Source organism: Felis catus, chromosome B4 (genome assembly GCF_018350175.1).
Source record: "Felis catus isolate Fca126 chromosome B4, F.catus_Fca126_mat1.0, whole genome shotgun sequence".
NCBI lineage: Eukaryota > Metazoa > Chordata > Mammalia > Carnivora > Felidae > Felis > Felis catus.
Genome location: NC_058374.1, coordinates 134,095,648 through 134,107,680, shown reverse-complemented (window position 1 = coordinate 134,107,680; position 12,033 = coordinate 134,095,648). Strand labels below are relative to the sequence as shown.

General features: G+C 38.6%; 1 protein-coding gene across 6 annotated transcripts in view; it reads right to left on the bottom strand.

Annotated features, from left to right (window-relative positions):
* XPNPEP3 (X-prolyl aminopeptidase 3) overlaps nt 1-12,033 on the bottom strand; it is a 77,157-nt gene that overhangs the window by 41,590 nt on the left and 23,534 nt on the right. For all 6 annotated transcript variants that reach the window (XM_023257515.2, XM_023257516.2, XM_023257517.2 and 3 more), the window contains 2 exons: nt 6,671-7,078; nt 3,120-3,322 (listed from right to left, as the gene is read on the bottom strand). In XM_023257515.2, the coding sequence (XP_023113283.2) occupies nt 3,120-3,322; nt 6,671-7,078 (611 nt within the window). The remainder of the gene's footprint in view (nt 1-3,119; nt 3,323-6,670; nt 7,079-12,033) is intronic.

Genomic DNA, 12,033 nt, shown 5'->3' with positions numbered 1-12,033 from the left:
CTTACACAGGTGCCTGGGTGACTCACCCAGTTAAGCATACGGCTTCAGCTCAGTTCATGATCTCATGGTTTATGGGTTCAAGCCCCGTGTTGGGCTCTGTGCTGATAGCTCAGAGCCATTCTGTGTCTCCCTCTTTCTCTCTGCCCCTCCCCTCCTTGTGCTCCATCTCTCAAAAATAAATGTAAACAAAACAACCCAGACACTTAAAGATCCAAACAACAAAATAATTATATAGTTAGAAAAACGTGGAAAAGTATAAATGGATGGTTCCACTATCTGTTTAAATCCATACTAACCCCACACTGGATGTTGTAAATGTTTAGATTCTGCATGTACATTTTGATGATCTATCTGATTATAGGATATTATAAGGCAAGTAAATGATATCACACTAAGGATTATTGTTTTATTAGAAAAAAGGCTTGATAGTGCGTCATGGGAGTGGACTGCTCTGTGAGAGCTATTTCCTGGAATTAGCTTGAGCTGTTTTGCTAAATTCCTGAATGACATTGACTTTGGTCAAGGCATAGCATGAAGCATAGATGAAGCATACAAGTGTTGTGAAGGCAATAAAGACATGAAAAGACATTCAACATCACTAACCATTAGAAAAATGCAAATCAAAACCACAGTCAGATATCCTTTCACACCCACAAGGACGTCTATCATCAAAAAACAGAAAACGAGTGTTTGAATGGATATGGAAAAATAGGAACTCTTGTCCAGTGTCAGTGGGAATGTAAAACGGCACAGGTGCTATGAAAAACAGTATGGTGGTTCCTCAAAATATTGAACACAGAATTACCATTTGATCTAGTAATTCTACTTCTGGGCATATATCCCAAAGAAATGAAAACAGGGGTTTGAAAAGTAGAATGTGCATTGCAGAATTATTCACACTAGCCTAAAGACAGAAACAACACAATCAGCAAAACTAAAAGGCAACCGACAGAATGGGAGAAGATATTTGCAAATGACATATCACATAAAGGGTTAGAAACCAAAATCTATAAAGAACTTATCAAATTCAACACCCAAAAAACAAATAATCCAGTGCAGAAATGAGCAAAGACATGAATATTCACTTCTCCAAACAAGTGTCTTTCCTTGAAAGAAGACATCCAGATGGCCAACCGACACATGAAAAAATGCTCCACATCACTCATCATCAGGGAAATACAAATCAAAACCACAATGAGATACCACCATACACCTGTCAGAATGGCTAACATTCACAACTCAGGCAACAACAGATGTTGGTGAGGATACGGAGAAAGAGGATCTCTTTTGCATTGTTGGTGGGAATGCAAGCTGGTGTATCCACTCTGGAAAACAGCATGGAGGTTCCTCAAAAAATTAAAAATACAACTACCCTATGACCCAGCAATTGCACTACTAGGTATTTATCCAAGGGATATAGGTGTGCTGTTTTGGAGGGACACATGCACCCCCATGTTTAGAGCAGCAATCAACAATAGCCAAAGTATGGAAAGTGCCCATCGATGGATGAATGGATAAAGAAGATGTGGTATACACACACACACACACACACACACACACACACACACACACACACAATGGAGTATTACTCGGCAATCAAAAAGAATGAAATCTTGCCATTTGCAACTATGTGGATGGAACTGGAGGGTATTACGCTAAGTGAAATTAGTCAGTCAGAGAAAGACAAAAATCATGACTTCACTCATGAGGACTTTAAGAGACAAAACAGATGAACATAAGGGAAGGGAAACAAAAACAATATAAAAACAGGGAGGAGGACAAAGCATAAGAGACTCGTAAATATGGAGAACAAACTGAGGGTTACTGGAGGGGTTGTGGGAGGGGGTGGGCTAAATGGGTAAGAGGCATTAAGGAATCTACTCTTGGAATCATTGTTGCACTATACGCTAACTAATTTGGATGTAAATTAAAAAAAATAAAATTAAAAAAATTAACGAAAAAAAACCCAACCCAATGTCCATCAATAGATGAATAGATAAAATGTTGCAAATACATAAAATGGTCTATTACTCAGCCTTAAAAAGAAGGTAAATTCTGATATATACCAGAGCATGGTTGAATCCTGGAGACATTTTGCTAAGTGAAATAAGTCAAAAACAAAAGAACAAATATTGTTATGACTCACTTACATGAGGTACCTAAAGTAGTCAAATTATAGAAACAGGAAATAAAATGGTAGTCACCAAGGGTTAAAGGGAAGGAGAAATGGGCAGTTATTGTCTAATGAGTATAGAGTTTCAGCAGGGGATCATGAAATAGTTCTGGAGATATACAGTGGTGGTGGTTGTACAACAATGTGAATGTATTTAATGCCACTGAACTATATACTTAAAAATGGCTAAATTGGCAAATTTTATGCTATATATATTTCACCACAATTAATGAAAAGTGTTGCAATGAATTTTGGGGCAGTTTGTATCGGTTTCTCAATACTGGTAACAGTGAGATTAATGGTTTGTACTGGTCTAGGAGCTCTGCTGTTACACAGCAGGAATATGCCAATATGAGCAAAACCCAAAAATCCCTAGCTGAGATTCCATTTTGGGCTCCTTGGTCCCAAGATATTCTGTGTGTGTACATCTGTGGTTCCTTATCCATGAGAGAAAATGCATCCCACCTGGCCCTTGCTGAGATAGGACAAGATCCTGCACTTGGCTTCTCTGGATCCTTTTTGTGGGACGGCCATTGACTGTGACAGGTATTCTTACTTTAATGCTGTTGCTGTACTATACCCCTTTCCTATAATAAGTTACAGACTTATAAGTACTGTCATTCTGGGTCCTGAGTCTTCTTTAGCAATCAAACTGTGTTTAACTGCCACTGTTATTGCAGTTATCATAAGGAAAGGGAATACCACTAATTAATTTATGTTGTCCCACAGAGAAACAACTAAGATCATGGATAAGATGCAAGGCCGCTTTATTTTGCCTTGCAAGGTATTGAGCAAGTTTCTAGACATGTTCATTAAACTAAAGCAGAAGGTAGATGTTCACCTACTGTGAAATTCCTCCCTCGGGTACACAACCTCAAGGTACCCACTGAACCCTAGGAACTTAGATTTTTTAATTTGGAGAAAACTTTTTCAATAGGAACCATACCTGTGATGTCAGCTTCCCAGCAATCTGCATTCGCTCAATTTCTGCAGGAGATTTGATCAGCCGGAGGCGCTGTACCAGCTGCTGGACAGCCCGGACCTTATTCTTGCTCCTGGCTTTGACCTCAGTCAGATGCTGCATGTAGTCAGAGTGAAGCTGTGCGTGAGAGGGCCTCATCCAGTCATACCAGACCATATTTGTCTCATCTTAAAATGAGCAGCAAGAAAATAAATTTTAAAATAAAACTAACAGCAACAAGAAATACCAACTGCTATAATGACTTGAACAAGAGTCAAAACCATAAAACCTGTGGCGTGGAATTCTGAAGTGAGCAAAAACTCTCTCAGGACTGAAGCAACTGAAAGGTTAGATCATCTATCACTGGAAAGGCTATTCCCTGAGAATGGCAAGATATTCTGACACCGAATATCCAGCTTCTCTGCCCCTAAACTTCAGTGTTCTTTATATAGATAATAGATGGGACTAAAGCTCTTCTCAAGCTTTGATTTTATTATTTACTAATCATTAAAGAACAACTATAAAAGTGTTCTCCACACTACAATTGAGCTAGATGCCCTGCTGAATTACTGAACATGAACAGACAGAAAAAAGTACTCAGATCATGACGTGGTTAAGTGTTCCCTTTCTAGGGCGCCTGGGTGGCTCAGTCGGTTAAGGGTCCGACTTTGGCTCGGGTCATGATCTCACGGTTTGTGAGTCTGGGCCCCGCATCAGGCTCTGTGCTGGCGGCTCAGAGCCTGGAGACTGCTTTGGATTCTGTGTCTCCCTCTCTCTGCCTCTCCCCTGCTCATGCTGTCTCTCTGTCTCTCTCGAAGAATGAACAAACATTAAGAAAAAAAATTTTTAAGTGTTCCCCTTCTTCACAATCTCTGTGTTAGTGAATGAGGTTCTTATTGCATTTAGGAGCAAATATTCACGGCTATAGAAACACTATAGTTGATGATATGTGCTAGCCCACACTTACCCAGGGCTTTTCCTTTCTCATCTGCCATGTATTCTCACTAGAAGACCACAGCTCTCCTTTTAACTTTAGAGACCCAAGGAAATAGTCTGTATGTGCCTGAGATACATGATGAGAAGGCTCATGATGAAAATGTTCCCATTTAAACCAGGTCTCCATTCGTCCCTTTCTATTTTCCTGAGATGGCTTATTAGCAGCATTTCCAACAACTGAAGTCTGAATGTATGTTTTACGCAAAGTATTTGGGACAGAAAAGGGAAAAACCCTAAAAATTTTTATTGGCTATATATTAGTGATACAATCTCCTAAATATTTTCATTTTGAAATAAAAATGGTTTTTAATATATATTACATGTCAAATGCTAATCTTACTTTTAATAGAAATTTAATTGTAGTTTTTAAAAAGTAAAACAACCTCTACTACCTGTTTTCAGTGTATGAAATCATAGCCCAGTTTTTTTTGGTTTTTAAATTTTTACATAAATACGATTTCATGAATCTTTTCCTTTGCCTGCTGCTTTTGTCTAGTAAACTACTAACATTAAGAATGGTGAATGAGGGGCGCTTGGGTGGCTCAGTTGGTTGAGCGTCTGACTTCAGCTCAGGTCATGATCTGAGCTGGTCAGGTTCATGGGTTCAAGCCCCACATCAGGCTCTGTGCTGACAGCTCTGAGCCTAGAACTGCTTCAGATTCTGTGCCTTCCTCTCTCTCTGCCCCTCCCCCACTTGTTCTCTCTCTCTCTCTCTCTCTCTCTCTCTCTCTCTCTCTCTCTCAGAAATGAATAAACATTAAAAAACAAAAAGGATGGTGAATGAGAAGTACTTTTGAGAAATACATTTCGTGTAAGGTTTTAACAATACTGGGTTAATGAAATTTAGACTATTGAATAGGACAGCTAGCAACTAATTCAGAAAATCAAAAAGCTAAAAAGAAAATGATTCTGTATCCCACATTTATGACAACTTTGAAGATATGAAAAAGTTCCACTAGTTTAGCTGAGTAATTATCTCTGTAAAATAGAGAACACTTGTATAAAGCAATGAAACAATTCAAACATACTGGAACTTGCATATTCAACTGAGTATTTTCTTTCAAAGAAGGCTTTGTATGGAACAAGTCCAATAAATTCCATGATCATTGGAAACAATTTTGGAATTCTCTTTTAGAAACTGACTTCAGAAATGGTTTATAAACCATTATAAATTAGACTTTAGAAAATTAGAAAATTAGACATTAGAAAATTAGACTTTAATTTTACACCATATATTATTTTATCTAAAATTAGACTTTAATTTTACAGCCATATACTATTTTGTCTAAAATTAGTACTTTACAATTTGATTATCTATGTTATTTACCAATTTGGCTCTAAGTGACTTTTGGACACTTCAAAAAATAAAATGCTTCCGAGGCTGTAGATTTACAAGAATCATTAAAGACAGTTTATAATGTAGTGTAGATTCTAAAAAGTTCCAGAAAAAGAATCTCAAAATGTTATGAGTGATTATAATTTTACCAGAAGAAATGTAGAAAAAGTGACTATTTTGAGTGGCATGGACTCAACTCCGTACTATATGAATCTCCTGAGAATCTTGTTAAAAGGCAGATTCTGATCTAACAGATATGGAAGGGGGGGGCTAAAATTTTACATTTCCGCTATCTATTATGCTTTTGTAATTCTAGTATGTATCACCAGGTAATTGTGATGCTGGTGAAGCACTGATCATTCTTTGAGAATACTGCTTCTTTCTGAAGAGTTGGCAGAAGTAATATGTAGTGGTCAAAGGTGGATGGATCGGTTGGTAATCTTGAAGAGTGATCCATGCCCATCCTCCACTTTAAAAGAAAATTCTCTCTGCGATTTCAAACTAGGACAGTTCACAGTCTCTATGAATGAATAATTTAACAAAGACTTAGCAAATGTGTAAATGAAATATTTAGTCTTGTGGAAAAGATTTATGTTCCTTTCATGGTGCTCAAGGAAATGCTGCCATGATCATCATTTTAGAAAATTAAGAACTTGGGGCGCCTGGGTGGCGCAGTCGGCTAAGCGTCCGACTTCAGCCAGGTCACGATCTCGCGGTCCGTGGGTTCGAGCCCCGCGTCAGGCTCTGGGCTGATGGCTCAGAGCCTGGAGCCTGTTTCTGATGCTGTGTCTCCCTCTCTCTCTGACCCTCCCCCATTCATGCTCTGTCTCTCTCTGTCCCCAAAATAAATAAACGTTGAAAAAAAAATTAAAAAAAAAAAAAAGAAAATTAAGAACTTTAGGGACGCCTGGGTGGCTCAGTCGGTTAAGTGTTTGGCTCTTGATCTCAGCTCAGGTCATGATCTCACAGTTCCTGAGACCTTGAGCCTTGTGTCCAGCTCTGTGCTGATAGCACGGAGCCCATTTGGGATTTTCTCTCTCTCTTTCTCTCTCTGTCCCTCCTGCGCTTGTGCACTGACTCTCTCAAAATAAATAAATACATTTTAAAAAAAGAGAAAGAAAAAATTAACAACTTCGTCTAAATAGGCAAGGAAGGTCTTAATCCCAAATCTGGCCTGTGATTTGACCTCTGTTCCATTTATTACCTTTCAATTTTGGTACTAGATGTTGAAATTCTTCTAGTGTATAGGCTTCATCCACTCCTGTTAAAGCTATTGCTCCATCAGTGCCAGATCGTGGGCCATCCCAAAGTTCTCGACTAGGGTCTCTCCGAGGTACAAAAAGCATGGCCTTATGTGCTGGTAACTGCTTGCCAGGGAGGCTCTGAAGGACCAGAATGCTATCGGGCTCTTGGAATCCACACAGGTACAGGAAATTGTTGTCTTGGTGGAAAGTATAGGGGATATCATTGCTCATGTAGTATGTAGGGTTGGACAGCAGAACCACCGTCTGGTCTGTCCCACTCTGCCCTTGTGTTTCCTTGTGAATCAGAGACATTAGTTTGTGTCTGCGAAGTGCATATTCCACTTGAGATAGTCCTGGCGTCACCTCTCCTAGAAATGAGAAATAACAGTGATGCTTTGCGTTTATATAGTGCCAAAGTACTTTTAAGGTAACAATATTAGATGGAAACACACAAGTTCATTTCTTCAATTTATGCCAAATCTATTCATAGCACATGGGGAATGAAGGAGATGGCACAGGTCCAAATTTTCTATTCCACTGTAAAAATTTTGGAAATGATAGTTAAACGTGGTCCTGCGTGAAAACCAGGATCATGACCCCTTAATATCTCTTGTAGCTCTTTCATTCTTTTACTCATTTGATCAAATATTTACTAAACATTATCATGTGGAAGGCATTGCTAGGCATATATAATAAGGTTGACTTGAAGTATCAACATGAAAGGCGAGGAGAAGGATCACATTATCTGTGTATGACTTTCCTGAAAGAATGTAAACTCCATGAGGACATAGATTTTTGTCTGTTTGTTCAGTGTTATATTCCTGGAGCCTAGAATAACAACTGGAATATAGCAGGCACTTGATAAATTATTTGTTAAATGATGTATAATTTTTAACATAATAAGGCCAATCTCCTTCTGAATTTCCAAAGCATAATACCCTTCTAATAGGTCTTTTTGTATTAATAGTAGAGCTGGGTACATATAATCTCCTTAAGGGTTCCCTCCCTGAGGGAAAATCTTTGTATTTTCCAATTGGGGTCATCTTTGTATTTTTTTTTTAAATTTTTTTTTTAACGTTTATTTATTTTTGAGACAGAGACAGAGCATGAACGGGGGAGGGTCAGAGAGAGGGAGACACAGAATCCGAAACAGGCTCCAGGCTCTGAGCCATCAGCCCAGAGCCCGATGCAGGGCTCGAACTCACGGACCGCGAGATCATGACCTGAGCCGAAGTCGGCCGCCTAACCGACTGAGCCACCCAGGCGCCCCTCATCTTTGTATTTAAAAAAAAATTTTTTTCAACGTTTTTATTTATTTTTGGGACAGAGAGAGACAGAGCATGAACGGGGGAGGGACAGAGAGAGAGGGAGACACAGAATCGGAAACAGGCTCCAGGCTCTGAGCCATCAGCCCAGAGCCTGACACCGGACTGGAACTCACGGACCGCGAGATCGTGACCTGGCTGAAGTCGGACGCTTAACCGACTGCGCCACCCAGGCGTCCCTCATCTTTGTATATTTAAAAAACTTTAATATTATCTACTCCTTAGGGCTGTCAGGAGAAGTAAACTTGATAAAGCATGTGTTTCTTAAGGATTGAAGACTCCCTAGGGAATCTTTAAAAAGCTGTGGATTCACTGTTTACTGCACCTAGGCACACACAAACTTTTGACATACAATTTCAAGAATATCTGATTCCCCTAAGCCCTCCCACAAAACTTGTATTAAGAACCTGTGATGGGGCGCCTGGGTGGCGCAGTCGGTTAAGCGTCCGACTTCAGCCAGGTCACGATCTCGCGGTCCGTGAGTTCGAGCCCCGCGTCAGGCTCTGGGCTGATGGCTCGGAGCCTGGAGCCTGTTTCCGATTCTGTGTCTCCCTCTCTCTCTGCCCCTCCCCCGTTCATGCTCTGTCTCTCTCTGTCCCAAAAAAAAAAAAAAAAAAAAAAAGTTGAAAAAGAAAAGAACCTGTGTTATGAAATGTTATGTGTTAGTTCTCAATATTAGCACCCAGCAGACTGTCTGGCTTCCAATCCAGTGGTGACTGGGTGAATGCTTCCCTTCTGAAATGGAAATCATGCCTGCTCTTGCTTTAGGTTCCAAAGTAAAAGAACTATGAAAACACTCATGAAAGCTGTATCCCTCAGCCTACACTTAGCATTAATAATAGTAAAACAACACCTGATGCTTACTGAATGCTTTTTATGTGTCTGGTACTATCCTAATTATTTACAGTTATCAACTCGTTTCATCTTTACATTGATTCCATGATGTGGAGTACTATTATTATTCCCTGCAGTATCGAGGCTTCATATGCAAGTATGAAAAGATAGCCATGAAATACTGCTGTATGAAAAAATTACAGAACAAGATGGATAATATGATCCCATTTATGTTAAAAAAGAATAAAAAGAAAAAAAGAAGAGAGAGAAAAAATTTAGTAAAGAATCTCAATTTTTATAGTACTAATCTATGGGGATTGAGTTAAGACTAAAATTTTCTTTTTAACATGCTTTTTAATATTACTTGAATTTTGTTTCAATGAGTATATACTTTTATAATAAAAATTCCAAATAAAGAGAAAAAGAGAATAAAAGAGAGAAATCATGGACAGTCCATTCCATACTCATGACCTACAATGGCTCTTTATTGTCCATTACATCAAATTCAAACTCAAGTAGATTTTAATGCTTTCTACCAGAGGATTCCAATTTATCTTTATATTTATTTATAAACATAAATATCTTTATATTTATTTATTTAACTTAAAAAAAAGCAGCTTTATTGAGATATTATTTACATACCATACAATCTACCCACTTAAAGTATACAAATCAGTGGTTTTTGGTATATTCACACAATTGTGCAAACATTACAAAAATCAGTTTTAGAGGGGCGCCTGGGTGGCTCAGTCAGTTGAGCGTCCGACTTCGGCTCAGGTTCATGAGTTTGAGCCCCGCATCGGGCTCTGTGCTGACAGCTCAGAGCCTGGAGCCTGCTTCAGATTCTGTGTCTCCCTCTCTCTCTGACCCTCCCCCGTTCATGCTCTGCCTCTGTCTCAAAAATAAATAAACATTAAAAAATTAAAAAAAAAAAGTCAGTTTTAGAGTATTTCATCACTCCCAAAAGAAACCCTTGCCCATTAGTAGTCACTCCCCATCTCCTCCCAATCTGCACTCCCAGCTCTTGGCAACCAGTAATCTATTTTCTGTCTTTATGGATTTGTCTCTTGTAGAGATTTAATATGATGAAATCACACAATATATGGTCTTTGGTGATTTGGCCAACTTTTTAAAATCATTTCTCCAATTATTCTGAAATTAATTCCTTCTTATGTCTTACATAGCTCTAATCTGTTCTTTCCCTAGTACCTTGCTTATGATGTGTCCCTTTTCCAAAATTTCTTCTCCCTCCATAGCAATTCCACTCCCAAGATTTTGGGCTCAATGCATGTTTGTTTTTAGACTCCTCTCATTCAAAAGGCTTTCCTGATTAGCCTAGATCACATTGATTTGTCCCTCTGAATTATTTAAGTTAACTGTTTCATTTTCTTATATATATACATCCTATAGTTGTGTATAAGTGTAATCACATCATACTGAACTCTCAATAGTTAAATATTTTCCCCCTTTTCCTTTGCTGTTTGACTCTTCACTCCCCTTCCCTTCTACCCACATCAATACCTCACCCACGTTGGTAATGTGGCACATATCCTTTCCTATTTTTCTCGATACTCATATACTTGCATTTAGGGTTTTTTGGTCACTAGTATTTTACAAAAATGGGATACTACACATTCTTCTGTATCTTGCTTTTTCTATCACAGCGATACCTTATAGAAATTCCTCCCACCAAGTCATCTTGCATAGCTTCAGTTCATTCTGCTTGACGTCTCCATAAATATTTTTGGGGTTGATATATCAAAACTTGTTGATCCATTTCCATACTGGTGGGCATTTATATTGTTTTCAGTTTTTGCTGTAATAATAACCATCTTTGTACTTATATCCTGCTACTTTTATGCCCTATGTACTGGCGCTTTTAGTTCTATCATAATCCTAGGACAGACATTGCTGGATCAAAGACCTCTGAATTTTTTTAGTACTCATGTTCAGTACATGTAACTCAGTTGTTTATGATTACCTTGGAATCATCTAGTTGTTTTACCTATGTATAGTTTATCTCTCCAGCCAACTCTGTTGTTTGCATTCCATTAATATCAATTTTTATTTAACTCTTATTCATTTACAACAGAAAAAAATGTACACTTTTATTGATGAAGTTGGTAAGAAATAAAAGATAAGCAACAGAGTCAGTCCTAGAAGAGCTCACATGGCATTTCTTTTCTTTCTTTTTGTTTTTAAGTTTATTTATTTTGAGAGAGGGAGAGAGAGAGAGAGAGAGAGCGAGAGAGAGAGAGAGAGAGAAAGAGAATCCCAAGCTGACAGCACAGAGCCCAACACAGGACTCAAACTCACAAACTGTGAGATCATCACAACCTGAGCTGAAATCAAGAGTCTGATGTTTACCTAGCTAAGTTACCCAGGTGCCCCTCATAGTGCATTTCTTTTTCCCCTGGATTAAGCTGGCTAAGAGTTCTCTAGGGCTTTTGGGCAGAATTCTGACCTTTGTGCCAGAACTATCTGACTGTAATTACGTGTGTTAAGTCTGCCACTGTTACCCAACATTGGAAATTTCCCAGTTTACCCAAGCAGTAGATACTCTTATAAAAGCAGAGGCTGATTATAATGGATAGATCATCCGACCTTTCCTTTTGTCTTCTCCTTTTTCCCTTTCCTTTTGGTTTGCTTTGCTTTTGGTTTCTTCACAGCTACAGTCCATGTAATAAAACTAAATTAAAAATCAATTCATTTTGTGGGGTTTTTTTAATTTGGAAAATAAGAAAATTCACAATTTTAATGGCCTTAATATATGTGTTCTCTCTCATTCTCATTAATAACAAAGCACATATATAAATATATTGGAAAATAATTTTTTTTTTAATATATTTTTTTCAACGTTTATTTATTTTGGGGACAGCGTGAGACAGAGCATGAACGGGGGAGGGGCAGAGAGAGAGGGAGACACAGAATCGGAAACAGGCTCCAGGCTCTGAGCCGTCAGCCCAGAGCCCGATGCGGGGCTCGAACTCACGGACAGCGAGATCGTGACCTGGCTGAAGTCGGACGCTTAACCGACTGCGCCACCCAGGCGCCCCGGAAAATAACTTTTAAAAAAAGATACAATTATTTGGAAATCAAAACGGGATTGGAAAACTGTCTTTTACTCCCTTCAAGGCATTCATCTTCCTGAATCCAATTTCATA